Source organism: Coregonus lavaretus (assembly GCF_964263955.1).
Source record: "Coregonus lavaretus genome assembly, chromosome: 16".
Classification (NCBI taxonomy): domain Eukaryota; kingdom Metazoa; phylum Chordata; class Actinopteri; order Salmoniformes; family Salmonidae; genus Coregonus; species Coregonus lavaretus.
The window spans coordinates 34,840,778-34,862,021 of NC_140003.1; the positions used below are offsets into that span (position 1 = coordinate 34,840,778).

Sequence of the window (21,244 nt, forward strand, 5' to 3'; positions counted from 1 at the left end):
TCAAGATGACAGTCAATCACCCTCGGTCTGGGGCTCCATGCAAGATCTCACCTCGTGGGGCATCAATGATCATGAGGAAGGTGAGGGATCAGCCCTGAACTACACGGCAGGACCTGGTCAATGACCTGAAGAGAGCTGGGACCACAGTCTCAAAGAAAACCATTAGTAACACACTACGCCATCATGGATTAAAATCCTGCAGCGCACGCAAGGTCCCCCTGCTCAAGCCAGCGCATGTCCAGGCCCGTCTGAAGTTTGCCAATGACCATCTGGATGATCCAGAGGAGGAATGGGAGAAGGTCATGTGGTCTGATGAGACAAAAATAGAGCTTTTTGGTCTAAACTCCACTCGCCGTATTTGGAGGAAGAAGAAGGATGAGTACAACCCCAAGAACACCATCCCAAACGTGAAGCATGGAGGTGAAAACATCATTCTTTGGGGATGCTTTTCTGCAAAGGGGACAGGACGACTGCACCGTATTGAGGGGAGGATGGATGGGGCCATGTATCTTGGCCAACAACCTCCTTCCCTCAGTAAGAGCATTGAAGATGGGTCGTGGCTGGGTCTTCCAGCATGACAACGACCCGAAACACACAGCCAGGGAAACTAAGGAGTGGCTCCGTAAGAAGCATCTCAAGGTCCTGGAGTGGCCTAGCCAGTCTCCAGACCTGAACCCAATAGAAAATCTTTGGAGGGAGCTGAAAGTCCGTATTGCCCAGCGACAGCCCCGAAACCTGAAGGATCTGGAGAAGGTCTGTATGGGTGGGCCAAAATCCCTGCTGCAGTGTGTGCAAACCTGGTCAAGACCTACAGGAAACGTATGATCTCTGTAATTGCAAACAAAGGTTTATGTACCAAATATTAAGTTCTGCTTTTCTGATGTATCAAATACTTATGTCATGCAATAAAATGCAAATTAATTACTTAAAAATCATACAATGTGATTTTCTGGATTTTTGTTTTAGATTCCGTCTCTCACAGTTGAAGTGTAGCTATGATAAAAATTAAAGACCTCTACATGCTTTGTAAGTAGGAAAACCTGCAAAATTGGCAGTGTATCAAATACTTGTTCTCCCCACTATAAGTACTTACAGTACATACCCTACATACATTTCAAGACGCGTTACTGAAGCTAGGGATGCATATAAAGACAGACAGCTGTCACACTCATTGTTATTTCAGTAGGCTGTATTCATGTTTAGTGTTTAATGTGTTGGTTTGTAACTGATAGTTTGTCTTGCCTATAGGTTATGATTTTCCACATGACCCGGTTGGCTATACCTCTTTATGTTGACTCTCGGATGACTGGCTGACTTCTCTAAGGGAGATGGCTGCCCCACATACCACTGCAAACACATGTGGAGACATCAGCACTCCAGGGGTTAAAGCCTTGCATTTGGTGTGTGTGTGTGTGTGTGTGTGTGTGTGTGAGAGAGAGAAAGGGGACTATGTGAGAGTGATGAATATGAGAAGGGAGTGCACAGGTACTCTTAAGCCTATGATTCACTTCACTCACAGTGCCAATGTGCCTTCCTCTCTCTCACTCACACACACAAGGACTGTTGTTACCAAGGCAACAGTAGACGCTTTAATTCTGCTTGCTCTTTCTCCTTCTCACCAGGGTTAGAATGTGATACTGGAGTAATGTTAGCCCTAGAAGGTGTATGTGTCGTTCCTCCCCTTTTTGACACGTTCATGTATTTTTCAGAGAATTCCTGGTATGCTTGTGTTTTTATTTAGAAACCCTCACGGTTCTTGGGTTACAGACAGATACTGCAGATGCTTTCAGCTGCAGTCGTTGTATCATATATCTGGAGTCCTTACATTCCTCAGCTAGCCACATGCTAAAAACATACAGGTAACACTATATGCTTCAAAATGATTTATTGAGCTGGGCAGTGTGCTTGGCATTGCAACCCATACAGTAGTCATGATATAATATCATGATCACTGTTATACTCAAAGAACCAAGACCAGATATTCACACACAGAGGAATCACCATAAACACTTTAGATTTGCATGCACATTTGCTTAGTGTGCTATTTGGGTGTTTGTGTCCCATGGGTCAGGGAGATAATTTATAAGTGATATTTGCATAATCCTGAGATGAGGGAGTGGTGATTGGCAGGGGGTTGTCGGGGCAACTGCATGGGGACAAATGGATCCAGTAGCTAAATGAAGAGTCAGGCATGACGGGGTGTAAAGACTCCTGTCTGGAGCACCAATCACACCAGAGTCAGGCATGACTGGGTGTAACGCCTCGATCAGACCAAGGTGTCATTGCATCAATACTGCGTAATCAATTCTGAATTGAAACTTTTTTCATTATGTAATCCAACATTTTAGTGGATATGTGTGCAACAAAAGTGCAACATTCACCTTTTGCTTACGATTTCTATCAAGTCTACGCATACAGTCGTGGTCAAAAGTTTTGAGAATGACAAGTATTGGTCTTCACAAAGTTCGCTGCTTCAATGTTATGAGATATTTTTGTCAGATGTTACTATGGTATACCGAAGTATAATTACAAGCATTCCATAAGTGTCAAAGGCTTTTATTGACAATTACATTACGTTTATGCAAAGAGTCAATATTTGCAGTGTTGACCCTTCTTTTTCAAGACCTCTGCAGTCTGCCCTGGCATGCTGTCAATTAACTTCTGGGCCACATCCTGACTGATGGCAGCCCATTCTTGCATAATCAATGCTTGGAGTTTGTCAGAATTTGTGGGTTTTTGTTTGTCCACCCGCCTCTTGAGGATCGACCACAAGTACTCAATGGGATTAAGGTCTGGGGAGTTTCCTGGCCATGGACCCAAAATGTTGATGTTTTGTTCCCCGAGCCACTTAGTTATCACTTTTGCCTTATGGCAAGATGCTCCATCATGCTGGAAAAGGCATTGGCCGTCACCAAACTGTTCTTGGATGGTTGGGAGAAGTTGCTCTCGGAGGATGTGTTGGTACCATTCTTTATTCATGGCTGTGTTCTTAGGCAAAATTGTGAGTGAACCCACTCCCTTGGCTGAGAAGCAACCCCACATATGAATGGTCTCAGGAGGCTTTACTGTTGGCATGACACAGGACTGATGGTAGCGCTCACCTTGTCTTCTCCTTGCTGGACTTTCTTGGGCACCCTGACGCCTTCTTCACAACAATTGAACCTCTCTCCTTGAAGATCCGAAAAATTGTTGATTTAGGTGCAATCTTACTAGCAGCAATATCCTTGCCTGTGAAGCCCTTTTTGTGCAAAGCAATGATGATGGCATGTGTTTCCTTGCAGGTAACCATGGTTAACAGAAGAAGAACAATGATTTCAAGCACCACCCTCCTTTTAAAGCTTCCAGTCTGTTATTCTAACTCAATCAGCATGACAGAGTGATCTCCAGCCTTGTCCTCGTCAACACTCTCACCTGTGTTAACGAGAGAATCACTGACATGATAGCAGCTGGTCCTTTTGTGGCAGGGCTGAAATGCAGTGGAAATGTTTTTTGGGGATTAAGTTCATTTTCATGGCAAAGAGGGACTTTGCGATTAATTGCAATTCATCTGATCACTCTTCATGACATTCTGGAGTATATGCAAATTGCCATCATCAAAACTGAGGCAGCAGACTTTGTGAAAATTAGTATTTGTGTCATTCTCAGAACATTTGACCACGACTGTACAATCCAACGTATGCACCACACAGAATGCACTGCAACTGCCTCTGCAACGCAATGCTGCACGGCAAACTCAGCGTTCCATTGGAAATGAATGTACTTCTGGTGTACCAAACCGCAATGACGCTGTCGGTCTGACCGAGGCATAATGACCCCTGTCTGGAGCATGGATCACACCAGAGCTGGGGGAAGGGGGTTGGAGGGTTACAGTATGTGGCTGGCTGGCTGCCTCCAGTTTTGGGGGGTGAGAAGAAGTAGCAAGACATGCTCAGTGACTCACACTCAACACATACCTAGGTGTCTGGTTAGACCGTAAACTCTCCTTCCAGACTCACATTAAGCATCTCCAATCCAAAGTTAAATCTAGAATCGGCTTCCTATTTCGCAACAAAGCCTCCTTCACTCATGCTGCCAAACATGCCCTCGTAAAACTGACTATCCTACCGATCCTTGACTTCGGCGATGTCATTTACAAAATAGCCTCTCTCTACTCAGCAAATTGGATGTAGTCTATCACAGTGCCATCCGTTTTGTCACCAAAGCCCCATATACTACGCACCATTGTGACCTGTACGCTCTCGTTGGCTGGCCCTCACTACATATTCGTCGCCAAACCCACTGGCTCCAAGTCATCTATAAATCACTTCTAGGCAAATCCCTGCCTTATCTTAGATCATTGGTCACCATAGCAACACCCACCCGTAGTATGCGTTCCAGCAGGTATATCTCACTGGTCATCCCCAAAGACAACACCTCCTTTGGCCGCCATTCCTTCCAGTTCTCTGCTGCCAATGACTGGAACGAACTGCAAAACTCTCTGAAGCTGGAGACACTTATATCCCTCACTAACTTTAAGCATCAGTTGTCAGAGCAGCTTACCGATCACTGCACCTGTACACAGCCCATCTGCACGCAATCATGTTCTCATGCACTGTACACTGATGTAGGATCTTAATTTGAACGAGTTTGCTACAGCAGGAAAATAATCCTGCAGCAACAGGACATTTTAAATTATTATGTAGATTATAATTAATGCATATTTTTGTAGGGGTTGATACATTTTACGTAAGGAAAATCAAGTCTGAAATTACAAACTTCAGAAGCCTTTTTAAACCTCAAATGAAAGTTATCCTGCAACAGGGTGATCAAATTAAGATCCTATATCTATATGTGTGTCTGTGTGTATGTTTCATCACAGAGGATCAAGCTGTCTGGTCTATGATGTGAGGACCTGATGTACCTTCTTTGATGGGATTGGGCTTCAAATCATCTGTGTCCACCTTTACCATAATCCTCAGATCACCTACTGTATCTTGAATAATAATGAAATGGAGAATACTTCACTAAATATTCTGTCTCCCTGGCAGTCTATCACTGTAACACACTCGCCTCTAAGTCCCAACAGGTACGGGCTGGCACGTAACTCTTTAGTTTGCCTTGCTTTTAGCTTTACCTGCAGTGTACTCTGTGAATAGGCCTCTGGTAGCAAGTGCAGAACTGAGCTGTATTTTTAATTGATAACAGATCTCTCTCTCTGTCTCTCTTTCTGTCTCTGTTTCTCACAGGTCAATATGTCTACTAAAGGACGTCTACAGGTTTGTCAACATAGATCCCTGATGTTTTCAGTCTGCTGCCAGTCTGTTTAGTTAGTTAACCCATCTCTTCCTGGATCAGACCACCATCACCCTGCTGCACCACACCCTGAGACCCTCCTCAGACACCTGGCCAATCGCTGGCTCTGAACAGCGTTGCCATGGACACTGAGTCTATCCACTCTGGCTACTCCAGCCACTCCAACATATCCAACAGACATGGGTAAGACCTGATTTCTTTCCTGATTTCGCCTCTCTCGCACTCTCACACACACACTCGCCATCAGGGAGAGGCTTATGTCTTGATCTGCTGCAGAGCAACTGGATGCTGGTTGTACCCACTGTGTATTTGTTTGTCATTTAAGCCTAGCTACATGTTGGTTGTTGTAAAACAAATAACAGGAATTTTTCTGCCATTGTAATCCTTGGGCAGGCTGCCTAAGCGGTTTTTTTCGGGTCGCCTAAGTCCAAACAATGTAAAAAAAAAATATATATATATATATAATATACACTGGGGTGCTGAGGAGTATTTCTGTCTGTAATAAAGACCTTTTGTGGGGAAAAACTCATTCTGATTGGCTGGGCCTGGCCCCCCAGTGGATGGGCCTGGCTGCCAAGTGGGTGGTCCTATGCCGACTCATGGCTGCCCCCCTGCCCAGTCATGTGAAATCCATAGATTAGGGCCTAATGAATTTATTTAAATTGACTGATTTCCTTATATGAACTTTAACTCAGTAAAATCTTTGAAATTGTTGCATGTTGCGTATTTATTTTTGTTCAGTGTGTGTGAATATGTACAGTGCATTCGGAAAGTATTCAGACCCCTTGACTTTTTCCGTATTTTGTAACATTTCAGTTTTTTCCCTCATCAATCTACACACACTACCCCATAATGACAAAGCAAAATTAGGTTTTTAGAAATGTTTGCAAATGTATATAAAAAAATGAAATCACATTTACATAAGTATTCAGACCCTTTACTCAGTACTTTGTTGAAGCACCTTTGGCAGTGATTACAGCCTCAAGTCTTCTTGGGTATGATGCTACTATCTTGGAACACCTGTATTTGGGGAGTTCCTCCCATTCTTCTCTGCAGATCCTCTCAAGCTCTGTCAGGTTGGATGGGGAGCGTCGCTGCACAACTATTTTCAGGTCTCTCCAGAGATGTTAAATCGGGTTCAAGTCCAGGCTCTGGCTGGGCCACTCAAAGACATTCAGATACTTGTCGCAAAGCCACTTCTGTGTTATCTTGGCTGTGTGCTTAGGGTCATTGTCCTGTTGGAAGGTGAACCTTCGCCCCAGTCTGAGGGCCTGAGCGCTCTGGAGCAGGCTTTCATCAAGGATCTCTCTGTACTTTCCTCCGTTCAGCTTTCCCTCGATCCTGACTAGTCTCCCAGTCCCTGCCGCTGAAAAATGTCCCCACAGCATGATGCTGCCACCACCATGCTTCACCGTCGGGATAGTGCCAGGTTTCCTCCAGACGTGACGCTTGGCATTCAGGCCAAAGAGTTCGATCTTGGTTTCATTAGATCAGATCATCTTGTTTCTCATGGTCTGAGAGTCCTTTAGGTGCCTTTTGACAAACTCCAAGCGGGCTGTTGTGTGCCTTTTACTGAGGAGTGGCTTCCATCTGGCCACTCTACTATAAAGGCCTGATTTGGTGGAGTGTTGCAAAGATTGTTGTCCTTCTGGAAGGTTCTCCCATCACCACAGAGGAACTCTGGAGCTCTGTCAGAGTGACCATCAGGTTCTTGGTCACCTCCCTGACCAAGGCCCTTCTCCTCCAATTGCTCAATTTCGCTGGGCGGCCAGCTCTAGGAAGAGTCTTGGTGGTTCCAAACTTCTTCAATTTAAGAATGATGGAGCCACTGTTCTTGGGGACCTTCAATGCTGTTTTTGGCAACTGTGGGAGCTTATATAGACTGGTGTGTGCCTTTCCAAATCATGTCCAATCAATTGAATTTACCACAGGTGGATTCCAATCAAGTTGTAGAAAGATCTCAAAGATCAATGGAAACAGGATGCACCTGAGCTCAATTTCGAGTCTCATAGCCAGGGGTCTGAATACTTATGTAAATAAGGTATTTCTGTTTTGTAGTTTTAATACATTTGCAAAAATGTCTAAACCTGTTTTCGCTTTGTTAGTATGGTGTATTGCGTGTAGATTGATGAGCAAAAACAAATAATTTAATCAATTTTAGAATAAGGCTGTAATGTGGAAAAGGGGAAGGGGTCTGAGTACTTTCTGAATTCATGCATTCATACATATTTATTCATTTTCGGAATGGAAAAATGCTTTTAAATGTGAATTTAAGTATGTAGAAAAGATTATGAAATTATAGTTTTTTTTTTATAATATAGTCTTTGAAAACTAGCTAACAATCACCAAAATAAAAGCTAGACGGGGAGAATTGAATTTTCCCAAAACTATGAATTTAGCAGTATTCATTTTGTTATGAAGTTTGAGCAAAAGAACACAGCATTGTCTATGGCAAATTGCATAGAATTGCAGGAAACTAGCTTTAAAACAATTTATTTCTCTCAGCTCCATGCCATAATACTGTACAGTTGAAGTCGGAGGTTTACATACACCTCAGCCAAATACATTTAAACTCAGTTTTTCACAATTCCTGACATTTAATCCTAGTAAAAATTCCCTGTCTTATGTCAGTTAGGATCGCCACTTTATTTTAAGAATGTGAAATGTCAGAATAATAGTAGAGAGTGATTTATTTCAGCTTTTATTTCTTTCATCACATTCCCAGTGGGTCAGAAGTTTACATACACTCAGTTAGTATTTGCAACCAAGCTTTACCTTCCTGACTGATGTCTTGAGATGTTGCTTCACTATATCCACATAATTTTCCTTCCTCATGATGCCATCTATTTTGTGAAGTGCACCAGTCCCTCCTGCAGCAAAGCACCCCCACAGCATGATGCTGCCACCCCTGTGTTTCACGGTTGGGATGGTGTTCTTCGGCTTGAAAGTTACCCCTTTTTTCCTCCAAACATAACGAAGGTCATTATGGCCAAACAGTTCTATTTTTGTTTCATCAGACCAGAGGACATTTCTCCAAGAAGTATGATCTTTGTCCCCATGTGCAGTTGCAAACTGTAGTCTGGCTTTTTTATGGCGGTTTTGGAGCATTGGCTTCTTCCTTCCTGAGCGGCCTTTCAGGTTATGTCGATATAGGACTTGTTTTACTGTGGATATAAATACTTTTGTACCTGTTTCCTCCAGCATCTTCCCAATGTCCTTTTCTGTTGTTCTGGGATTGATTTGCACTTTTCGCACCAAAGTACGTTCATCTCTAGGAGACAGAACGCGTCTCCTTCCTGAGCGGTATGACGGCTGCGTGGTCCCATGGTGTTTATACTTGCGTACTATTGTTTGTACAGACGAACGTGGTACCTTCAGGCATTTGGAAATTGCTCCCAAGGATGAACCAGACTTGTGGAGGTCTACAATTTTTTTCTGAAGTCCTGGCTGATTTCTTTTGATTTTCCCATGATGTCAAGCAAAGAGGCACTGAGTTTGAAGGTAGGCCTTGAAATACATCCACAGGTACACCTCCAATTGACTCACATGATGTCAATTAGCCTATCAGAAGCTTCTAAAGCCATTACATCATTTTCTGGAATTTTCCAAGCTGTTTAAAGGCACAGAAAACGTTTTTATTTATTTTATTTTATTTGACATTTTATTTATCCAGGTAAGCCAGTTGAGAACAAGTTCTCATTTACAACTGCGACTTGGCCAAGATAAAGCAAAGCAGTGCGATAAAAACAACAACACAGAGTTACATATGGAATAAACAAAAACATACAGTCAATAACACAATAGAAAATAGAAAATCTATATACAGTGTGTGCAAATGTAGTAAGTTATGGAGGTAAGGCAATAAATAGGCCATTGTGCAAAATAATTACAATTTAGTATTAACACTGGAGTGATAGATGTGCAGAAGATGATGTACAAATAGAGATACTGGGGTGCAAATGAGCAAAATAAATAACAATGTAAATAACAATATGGGGATGAGGTAGTTGGGTGGGCTAATTACAGATGGGCTGTGTACAGGTACAGTGATCGGTAAGCTGCTCTGACAACTGATGCTTAAAGTTAATGAGGGAGATAATTGTCTCCATCTTCAGAGATTTTTGTAGTTCGTTCCAGTCATTTGCAGCAGAGAACTGGAAGGAATGGCGGCCAAAGGAGGTGTTGGCTTTGGGGATGACCAGTGAGATATACCTGCTGGAGCGCATACTACAGGTGGGTGTTGCTATGGTGACCAATGAGCTAAGATAAGGCGGGGATTTGCCTAGAAGTGATATATAGATGACCTTGAGCCAGTGGGTTTGACGATGAATATGTAGTGAGGGCCAGCCAACGAGAGCGTACAGGTCACAATGGTGGGTAGTATATGGGCCTTTGGTGACAAAACAGATGGCACTGTGATAGACTACATCCAATTTGCTGGAAGCTATTTTGTAAATGACGTCGCCGAAGTCAAGGATTGTTAGGATAGTCAGTTTTACGAGGGCATGTTTAGCAGCATGAGTGAAGGAGGCTTTGTTGCGAAATAGGAAGCCGATTCTAGAATTAACTTTGGATTGGAGATGCTTAATGTGAGTCTGGAAGGAGAGTTTACAGTCTAACCAGACACCTAGGTATTTGTAGTTGTCCACATATTCTAAGTCAGACCCGCCGAGAGTAGTGATTCTAGTCGGGCGGGTGGGTGCAAGCAGCGTTCGATTGAAGAGCATGCATTTATTTTTTACTAGTGTTTAAAAGCAATTGGAGGCTACGGAAGGAGTGTTGTATGGCATTGAAGCTCGTTTTGAGGATTGTTAACACAGTGTCCAATGAAGGGCCAGATGTATATGTCTGCGTAGAGGTGGATCTGAGAGTCACCAGCAGCAAGAGCGACATCATTGATATACACAGAGAATAGAGTCGGCCCGAGAATTGAACCCTGTGGCACCCCCAGAGACTGCCAGAGGTCCAGACAACAGGCCCTCCGATTTGACACATTGAACTCTATCTGAAAAGTAGTTGGTGAACCATGCGAGGAAGTCAGTTGAGAAACCAAGGCTATTTAGTCTGCCAATAAGAATGCAGTGATTGACAGAGTCAAAAGCCTTGGCCAGGTCGATGAAGATGGCTGCACAGTACTGTCTTTTATAAATCACGGTTATTATATCATTTAGGACCTTGAGCGTGGCTGAGGTGCACCCATGACCAGCTCGGAAACCAGATTGCATAGCGGAGAAGGTACGGTGGGATTCGAAGTGGTTGGTGATCTGTTTGTTAACTTGGCCTTCAAATACTTTCGAAAGGCAGGGTAGGATGGATATAGGTCTGTAACAGTTTGGATCTAGAGTGTCACCCCCTTTGAAGAGGGGGATGACCGCGGCAGCTTTCCAATCTCTGGGGATCTCAGACGATACGAAAGAGAGGTTGAACAGGCTAGTAATAGGGGTTGCGACAATTTCGGCGGCTAATTTTAGAAAGAAAGTGTCCAGATTGTCTAGCCCAACTGATTTGTAGGGGTCCAGATTTTCCAGCTCTTTCAGGACATCAGCTATCTGAATTTGGGTGACGGAGAAGCGGGGGGGCAAGCAATTCACATATGGTGTCCAGGGCACAACTGGGGGCTGAGGGGGGTCTGTAGCAAGCGGCAAGAGTGAGAGACTTATTTCTGGAAAGGTGGATTTTTAGAAGTAGAAGCTCAAACTGTTTGGGCACAGACCTGGATAGTATGATAGAGCTCTGCAGGCTATCTCTATAGTAGATTGCAACTCCGCCCCCTTTGGCAGTTCTATCTAGACGGAAAATGTTGTAGTTCGGGATGGACATTTCTGAATTTTTGGTGGCCTTCCTAAGCCAGGATTCAGACACTGCTAGAACATCAGGGTTGGCAGAGTGTGCTAACGCAGTGAATAACTCAAACTTGGGGAGGAGGCTTCTGATGTTAACATGCAAGAAACCAAGGCTTTTACGGTTACAGAAGTCAACAAATGATAGCGCCTGGGGAGTAGGAGTGATACTGGGGGCTACAGGGCCTGGGTTAACCTCTACATCACCAGAGAAACAGAGGAGGAATAGAATAAGTATATGGCTAAAGGCTTTAAGAACTGGTCTTCTAGTGCGTTGGGTACAGAGAATAAAGGGGCAGATTTCCGGGCATTATAGAATAGACACAGGGCATTATGTACAGACAAGGATATGGAAGGATATGAGTACAGTGGAGGTACACCTAAGCATTGGGTAACGATGAAAGAGATAGCATCACTGGAGGTACTGATTGAACCGGTCTCTGCATGTATGGGGGGTGGGATAAAGAAGCTATCTGAGGCAGGTTGAGCGGGACTGGGGGCTTTACAGTGAAATAGTACATTAACAATTAACCCAAACAGCAATAGGCTAGGCATATTGACATGGGAGAGAGGCATAATGCAACCACAGGTGTTATTCGAAAGGGCTAAGACAACAACTGGTAATGTCGACGAAAGTTTGGGCTGAAGCTAAACAGATAAACAGGATGGGGTACCGTGTAAAGGAACAGTCCAGCGGGCATCAGATGTGTAGCTGAGTGATCATAAGGTCCAGTGAACAGCAATAGGTAAGTCCGGGAGCAGTTCGTAGGCTGCTACAGCACAGGCGAGCAGGAGGCACGGCTGTTGATTGCGTGTGCTAGCGGGCCGGTGCTAGCAGATGGATCTTCGTGGTCGTCGCAACGGGAAGCCTGTTGAAACCACATCAGACGATTACGTCGACAGACCAGTCGTGATGGATCGGCGGGGCTCCGTGTCGACACTAGGAGGTCCCGTCCGGATGACAGAGAGGTGGATAGCCGGGAGATGGGCCTGGCTCGAGGCTAGCTCAAGGCTAACTGGTGCTAGCTTTGGGACAAGTGGTGATAGGTGGTGATTAGCCAACAACATCCATACGGCAGAAAATCCAAAATGCTCTGGGTCGATAGCACGCTGTTCAGACTGGCCGATAATTGTCCAGGCTTTTGATGGCTGGTAGGTAGTGCAGGCCACAGACAGTGGTGAAGACCGCTAACGGTGGCTAATAGCAATAGCAAGTAGCTAGTTAGCTGGCTAGCTGGCTAGTTTCAGCCGTGGGTTCTTGATAAAAGGTTGCTCTTTTGTGCTTTTGCCCCCTTTGATACACATACATTACACATTTCAGAAAAACCTCTAGCCATACCAGTGAGGTTCCTTTGTGTTCCAGTGAATGTCATTGCTCTTTTTTCCACATTGGGTGAGGCGGGTTGCAGGAAAGTATATTTAGTTAAGGATGGAAAGTGAGAGAGAGAAATATATACGGAAAAAAACAAAAAAACAGGCTATTTACACGATGACACAACATAATACACGACCGCACTGCTATGTCATCTTGGATTATGAAAAACTTAGTGTATGTAAACTTCTGACCTACTGCAATTGTGATACAGTGAATTATAAGTGAAATAATCTGCCTGTAAACAATTGTTGGAAAGATTACTTGTGTCATGCACAAGTAATCTTCCGACTTCAACTGTATGTAGAATCTCAGGAAATTAGCTTTAAAGCTGCAAACTTCTCTCTCGGCTCCATGGAGAAATGTATAGAATTGCAGGAAATTGGCTTCTAAAATGTAGCCTTGCAGATTGTGCTCATTGCCACGCCCCCTGCCACTCCCCCTATCGCATCCCCTGCCACGCCCACCAACTAAGCCCCTTTTCTTTTCCAGAAAAAAACCTGAAATAAAAGCGAGAGAGGGAGAGAGATGGGTAAAGCTCATGGGTTATGGTCGTCACTGCCTTCAACCTATTTCACTGATTCACTCTGACTTGTTCTGGAAATGAGAGAGGGGGTGTGAGAGAGACTATTAAGAGGAAATTGGCTTTCCTCTCTCATCCCAACCCTCATCCGCTTGTCAGTTGCCATATACTTACTGTCGGTGTGTTTGCCCCCCCTCTGTGTGTGTGTGTGTGTGTGTTCTGTAGCGAGCAGAGTCGGCGTGAGCGTCGTAAGCTCAGCAGTAAGGACAGTAGCCGGTCAGAGAGGTCTGTCATCATCAACACCCCCGACGGGCCCACTCAGGCTTTCCCCACCCACAACAGCGAGCCCCTGCTGAAAGTTCCTACCTCTGTGGCTGGAGACGAGGCGCCAAGCCTCCAGGTAAGCTCCAACCCAACACATCAAAAGTCACACAAACCTTGGTTGAGAGGTTCAAAAAGCCCTGCACAGCTATACTGTACAATACAGAACCTGCTTACAGGAACCCTATACACAAGCAATCATCAGTCAACCAATGTCATTCTCTAAGTCAAGCAGAAGCTCTACAGGGACCCAGCTGTGAGTCCTGCACCATGCTGCTATAAACTCAAAAGCTGGGCCCATCACAATTGCCATGGTGACAGGGTCATAATCGCCATGGTGATCAGAGGCCAAATAGGTCAGAGGATTTGCATCTCTCCCTTTGGGCTTTGCGAAATACACTTCCCGTGCTTTGTTACCGCGTGTGTATGTGTGTTTCTGTGCTGTGTGTGTTTAGTAATGTCATTCTATATGGAGCCGTTCTGTGTGTGAATCAGAATGTGGCTTTATTTGCAGTAAATGATCTTAAAACCACATAAGGTTATTATCTCTGGAAGCAAGGCTATGATATAACTGCTCTGACAATGGGGTGGTGATTTAGCTCTGTGCTATCGGAGCTAAAGTCAGCAGACAGACTGGCTAGAGGGAGAAGGATCAGGTGAGGGAGAGATGGATGGAGGGAGAGATAGGAGGAAGGTTATAGTGTGTTAGGATAGCTGTTACTCTGTCTTGCCTTGGGCTCCATTCACAGACTCTGACCTCTCTGTGGAAGGTCCTACATAAAATCTAAGTGTGTGTGTGGATGCATAGAGCATTTATGAGCTTGCACGTGCATGAATGGTCTGTAGCATGTAGTGCAGTACCAGCTACATCTCAGCTGCATTACCGAAGCATAGCTTACATTTGTATACATCTGCAAACAGTGTTTGGCTGTCCGTCCATCCACTTGTCTCATTCCATGTGTATTTATTGGGATGTTTGTATCAGCCTAGCGCAGCGTTTCCCAAACTCGGTCCTCGGGACCCCAAGGGGTGCACGTTTTAGTTTTTTGCTCTAGCACTACACCACTGATTCAAATGATCAAAGCTTGAGGATTAGTTGATTATTTGAATCAGCTGTGTAGTGTTAGGGCAAAAACCAAAACATGCACCCCTTGGGGTCCCGAGGACCGAGTTTGGGAAACCCTGGACTAGCGTGATGCTAACATTCCATTGTGACGTGCTGTGATTTTAAGCTTGTGGCTTACACACCTATTGTAATAATAATAATATTGTCTGCAGTGTAGTTCAGCCACTGTCTACTAACTAGTCATATTACATTACAGAGCAGTGCAATGATTCCAAATGACAGCCACCCATCCCTGCCACTGCTACTTAAGAGCACTGCTCTTTCAAATGGCAACGGCTAATGCTAATACGCTCTGGCACAGAGGAATTCACATAGGCTGAGATTAGCCTTAGCATGCAGCAAAAAATAAAACTCTGAGGAAAGCTGATATAGATCATCTTCAGCTTTTACATGCATGCCTATGATGTAAGGATGTATGTGTGTTCGTGTCTGTGTGACTGTCTGTGTGCGTGTGTGTGGCTGTGCGCATGAGCTTGCGTGCGTGTCTGAAGTGTGGAGTGTCTCTGTGTGTGTGATTCATAGAGGTTGCCAACAATGGATGCCAGAGGTGTGCGAAGAATGTCATATGTCTGGGTGTTCTGTGGCATGGCACTGTTGTGTTGTACCTGGAGACTATGAGGTTGGCTTTGGCTGCTGTTCTTCACTGGCAGTGTGTCACATGATGCAGGACTGAGGCTTTTGGAAGTAGTGCAAGGTGATGGGAATGTCTTTGCTCTTTTGTGCTTTTGCCCCCTTTGATACACATATATTACACATTTCAGAAAAACCTCTAGCCATACCAGTGAGGTTCCTTTGTGTTCCAGTGAATGTCATTGCTCTTTTTTCCAGTATTCCCATGTGACACAGATGTCAGAATGACCTCCAATCATACCAGTGAGGCTCCTTTGTGTGTTGGGTTAGTAGATTACTGTGTCTGTGAGCGAAGTGAAGCCTGTTAGTCAGTCAGTGTTAGTGTGTGTTGTTGTGCTTTGTTATAGTGTGTAACAGGCCTAACCAGGGCTCTGAATAATCTATATTCACCGTCTGCCAGAAAAGAGGGCTGCCAAGCAGGTCTCTCTCTCTCCTCTCTCTCTCTCTCTCTCTCTCTCTCTCTCTCTCTCTCTCTCTCTCTCTCTCTCTCTCTCTCTCTCTCTCTCTCTCTCTCTCTCTCTCTCTCTCTCTCTCATTTCCTTCTCTGTTTCTCTCAGTGGAGTGTATTCATGGGTGCCAAGGGAAGCCAGACTCCCCCCCCCCCCAAAAAAACAACATGTATCTTTCATCTCTCTGTGTTTTTCATATTTTTCCTTCAATTCGCAAGAGGCTGAATGTATCTCACTGGAGAAAGCGTCCGAGTGAGCGAAACAGCACACCTCTATATGTGTAGGCCATCTATCTGATGCTGTCTGGTCCAAAGAGTATGACATTGTTGCTGCCCGTAGCATTGTAGGAAAGGGAAGCCAGCGAGCATTTGGCCTCCCTTGATAAAGAAAATTATGAAATAATAGACAATCAGCGTTGCGCTAAACTGAGTGAGTTCAACTGTGAATGGTCCTGGCACTCTAAAAGAAAGTGTCAAGGGAAGCCAGTTTGGATTTATTCTGACACTGGGTCTTCTTATTGTCTCGGCCTTTAAGCCTATATATCACAGTGGCAAGGCGTATGAACTAACAGGTTATAGAGCAAACAATGCAATTATCACAACACGTAGGTTGTAATATGATTTTTTTTTTCTGGCTTGCCAAATGATTTTACCCACGCACCGCTACTGCTTTCTCTGACTCTGTCTCTCTCTGTCACCTATGTCTGTCTCACTTTCTCTCTGTGTCTCTGTCCTTCTCTGTCCCCTCTTCTCTCCGTCTCTTTGCCTTTGTCTGTATGCCAGGGTAAACTCTGATTAGTGTTGAGTTCATCTGTGGGATTAAGCCACAGAGTCAGTCAGTGTAAATGGAGAGGGTTTAGCCTGCATTTGTTCTACCATTACTACACAGAGACTCATTAGTTGTATTTACCATGCTTTAAGGGGATGTTAGATTATATATAGCAAGGTTCCCCAACTGACGACCTGGGGGCCGAATTTGGCCCACGGGTATTTTTATTTGGCACCAGACCATAAAAAAAAAAATGTATATCGTTTTTATTTGTATTTCTTTTCATTGTCATTGTTGGACAAAAAGACTGTAAAATGTTTTACTGGAAATCAGCTCCAACTGATTTTAGTTGTGGAAATCTGTTCCCAAGTATTCCCATACATAATAGAGAGATGTGATCGTTTACAATGTAAGCAAAGTTTGAAATGATTATGTTTAAGTCAAATATTATTTATGTTTGGCCTTCTTGCGGTCAATTTGCAGTCTATAAATTATTTGTAGTTATGTTCTGGCCCACCGACCATCTGCTCAAGAAAACAATCGGCCCGCGGCTAAATCTAGTTGATGATCCCTGATCTTTGACATTGAGAAGAGTGAGAGCACATTAAGATGTACATAACAATGGGAAAGTTAGGGGCCTGTCATGCCAAATAGTGTCCCCCCCCGCGTCACAATGGGATTCGATAACTTATTAGGGTCCGTTGCTATATCAACGGTGTGACGACATAATATGTCAAATTTGAGGTCATTACAGCCTAAATTAAGTTATTTTCATCCCCACTATGTAAGAATGATGGAGGCCACTGTGTTCTTGGGGATCATGCACTGTCAACTGTGGGACCTTATACAGTGGGGAAAAAAAGTATTTAGTCAGCCACCAATTGTGCAAGTTCTCCCACTTAAAAAGATGAGAGAGGCCTGTAATTTTCATCATAGGTACACGTCAACTATGACAGACAAAATGGGACATTTTTTTCCAGAAAATCACATTGTAGGATTTTTTATGAATTTATTTGCAAATGATGGTGGAAAATAAGTATTTGGTCAATAACAAAAGTTTCTCAATACTTTGTTATATACCCTTTGTTGGCAATGACACAGGTCAAATGTTTTCTGTAAGTCTTCACAAGATTTTCACACACTGTTGCTGGTATTTTGGCCCATTCCTCCATGCAGATCTCCTCTAGAGCATTGATGTTTTGGGGCTGTCGCTGGGCAACACGGACTTTCAACTCCCTCCAAAGATTTTCTATGGGGTTGAGATCTGGAGACTGGCTAGGCCACTCCAGGACCTTGAAATGCTTCTTACGAAGCCACTCCTTCGTTGCCCGGGCGGTGTGTTTGGGATCATTGTCATGCTGAAAGACCCAGCCACGTTTCATCTTCAATGCCCTTGCTGATGGAAGGAGGTTTTCACTCAAAATCTCACGATACATGGGCCCATTCATTCTTTCCTTTACACAGATCAGTCGTCCTGGTCCCTTTGTAGAAAAACAGCCCCAAAGCATGATGTTTCCACCCCCATGCTTCACAGTAGGTATGGTGTTCTTTGGATGCAACTCAGCATTCTTTGTCCTCCAAACACGACGAGTTGAGTTTTTACCAAAAAGTTATATTTTGGTTTCATCTGACCATATGACATTCTCCCAATCCTCTTCTGGACCATCCAAATGCACTCTAGCAAACTTCAGACGGGCCTGGACATGTACTGGCTTAAGCAGGGGGACACGTCTGGCACTGCAGGATTTGAGTCCCTGGCGGCGTAGTGTGTTACTGATGGTAGGCTTTGTTACTTTGGTCCCAGCTCTCTGCAGGTCATTCACTAGGTCCCCCCCGTGTGGTTCTGGGATTTTTGCTCACCGTTCTTGTGATCATTTTGACCCCACGGGGTGAGATCTTGCGTGGAGCCCCAGATCGAGGGAGATTATCAGTGGTCTTGTATGTCTTCCATTTCCTAATAATTGCTCCCACAGTTGATTTCTTCAAACCAAGCTGCTTACCTATTGCAGATTGAGTCGTCCCAGCCTGGTGCAGGTCTACAATTTTGTTTCTGGTGTCCTTTGACAGCTCTTTGGTCTTGGCCATAGTGGAGTTTGGAGTGTGACTGTTTGAGGTTGTGGACAGGTGTCTTTTATACTGATAACAAGTTCAAACAGGTGCCATTAATACAGGTAACGAGTGGAGGACAGAGGAGCCTCTTAAAGAAGAAGTTACAGGTCTGTGAGAGCCAGAAATCTTGCTTGTTTGTAGGTGACCAAATACTTATTTTCCACCACAATTTGCAAATAAATTCATAAAAAATCCTACAATGTGATTTTCCTCAATTTGTCTGTCATAGTTGACGTGTACCTAAGATGAAAATTACAGGCCTCTCTCATCTTTTTAAGTGGGAGAACTTGCACAATTGGTGGCTGACTAAATACTTTTTTCCCCCACTGTATCATACCGTATACCACGGGCATGACAAATAATTTATTTTTACTGTTCTAATTACGTTGGTAGCCAATTTATAATAGCAATAAGGCACCTCGGGGGTTTGTGGTATATGGCCAATATACCACGGCTAAGGGCTGTTCTTAGGCACGACGCAACGCAGAGCCTTATTGCTTAATTATATTACCCAATTTCTGATTTTTCACATGCCTTTGTTATTTTTTCCTGCATAAGTAAAATCAGGATTATGCCTCTACTGCCATTAATTCCAATTAGACTGGTTTGGATTTCTCCCTGACCAATATGGCTGCCATTTTCACCCCATTCTGGAACTTTGAGGGTTCATGACATAGTCCCTCTAGTAATTTAATATGATTTCTATAGACCTTTTCAACTGTCAAAACTAACTTGTTCTATTTGCAAGCGCATCAAGAGGTACCCCAGTAAACATCCAGTGCTGCAGCATGCCATAATTGCTAACTAGCAAGTTAGTTGGCTAGCTAGCACAAAATGATTAGCTCATATTTCTTGATCTAACCAAAAGATTGAACAAATGAATTATATACACACATTTACTTGTAGGTACCAGATCCACTAAACAAAATCATCAGACAATGTTTATTTCCCGTTTATTATCTGTTTACTTTGGTGGTGTTACATTTGGCTAGCACAACATTTTATCAGAGCTAGCGTTATGTGAAGCGAGAAAGATCAGTTTACCTTGTTAGCCAGCTAGATAGAATCTCTCTCACGACAACCAACAATATAACTAAACTAAATGTACGAGTTCAATGTTTGACTGCCACATTGTTTACATCAAACGTTAGCTAGCAGCAGTTATTACCCCACTATCAACCTCTCTCTCCCCCTCACTAATATGTCACTCCTACCTCTTCGTCTGCTTCCAGTTCCTCCAAAACGCAACTATATTTTACATTGGTGTATCGCCCACTTAGTTTCAATTAATAAACATACTGCAGTTTTAATGAACCTCTAGCTTGTGCTAGGCATGTATTATCGACCTCAAGTTACGAGACCAAGCTAATGGTTTGTTTACATGTAGTAAAGCTTATAATACAAATGCTAGCGCTGACACCGTGTGGTGATAATGTTGAACTGCATATTCATTACACCAGGATGATACATTACATGAAGCAAACAAATTGGACATTTATTTTGAAATTAAATCAAATGAACCTTGAAATATTCCTTTCTGCCCACCCTATTTGCTAATAATGTCTCTCCTGACCATGTCATCCTTATTAAGGCCTACCTTCATGACAATGGTAGGGCTTGCGCTAATCCATTTCATGGCCTCCCGAGTGGCGCAGTGGTCACAGTGCTAGCTGTGCCACTAGAGATCCTGGTTCAAATCCAGGCTCTGTTGTAGCCGGCCGCGACCGGGAGACCCATGGGGCGGCGCACAATTGGCCCAGCGTCATCCAGGGTAGGGGATGGAATGGCCGGCAGGGATGTAGCTCAGTTGGTAGAGCATGGCATTTGCAACGCCAGGGTTGTGGGTTCGATTCCCACGTGGGGGTATGAAAAAAAAAAAAAAATTATGTATGCACTCACTAACTGGATAAGAGTGTCTGCTAAATGACTAAAATGTAAATGTAATGATGGCATGTAGAGCATGTCAAAGTCAAATCTAGTATACTTTTTTATTTTTATTTATTTTTTATTTAACCTTTATTTAACCAGGTAAGCCAGTTGAGAACAGGTTCTCATTTACAACTGCGACCTGGCCAAGATAAAGCAAAGCAGTGCAATAAAAACAACACAGAGTTACATATGGGGTAAAAAACATAAAGTCAAAAATACAACAGAAAATATATATACAGTGTGTGCAAATGTAGCAAGTTATGGAGGTAAGGCAATAAATAGGCTATAGTGCAGAATAATTACAATAGTATTAACACTGGAATGCTAGATGTGCAAGAGATTATGTGCAAATAGAGATACTGGGGTGCAAAAGAGCAAAATAAATAACAATATAGGGATGAGGTAGTTGGGTGGGCTAATTTCAGATGGGCTGTGTACAGGTGCAGTGATCGGTAAGGTGCTCTGACAACTGATGCTTAAAGTTATTGAGGGAGATAAGAGTCTCCAGCTTCAGAGATTTTTGCAATTCGTTCCAGTCATTGGAGCAGAGAACTGGAAGGAATGGCGGCCAAAGGAGGTGTTGGCTTTAGGAATGACCAGTGAGATATACCTGCTGGAGCGCAGACTACGGGTGGGTGCTGCTATGGTGACCAATGAGCTAAGATAAGGCGGGGATTTGCCTAGCAGTGATTTATAGATGGCCTGGAGCCAGTGGGTTTGACGACGAACATGTAGTGAGGACCAGCCAACAAGAGCGTACAGGTCACAGTGGTGGGTAGTGTATGGGGCTTTGGAGACAAAACGGATGGCACTGTGATAGACTACATCCAATTTGCTGAGTAGAGTGTTGGAGGCTATTTTGTAAATGACATCGCCGAAGTCAAG

At 43.8% G+C, this 21,244-nt stretch overlaps 1 protein-coding gene across 1 annotated transcript in view; it reads left to right on the forward strand.

Moving 5' to 3' along the window:
• Positions 1-5,413: 5,413 nt before the first annotated feature.
• Positions 5,414-21,244, forward strand: part of LOC311143288 (vang-like protein 1) — a gene marked incomplete at both ends in the record, with an annotated part of 34,280 nt that continues 18,449 nt past the window's right edge. Inside the window, 2 exons of the mRNA XM_084179117.1 lie at positions 5,414-5,475; positions 13,253-13,427. Of these exons, the coding sequence (XP_084035243.1) occupies positions 5,414-5,475; positions 13,253-13,427 (237 nt within the window). The remainder of the gene's footprint in view (positions 5,476-13,252; positions 13,428-21,244) is intronic.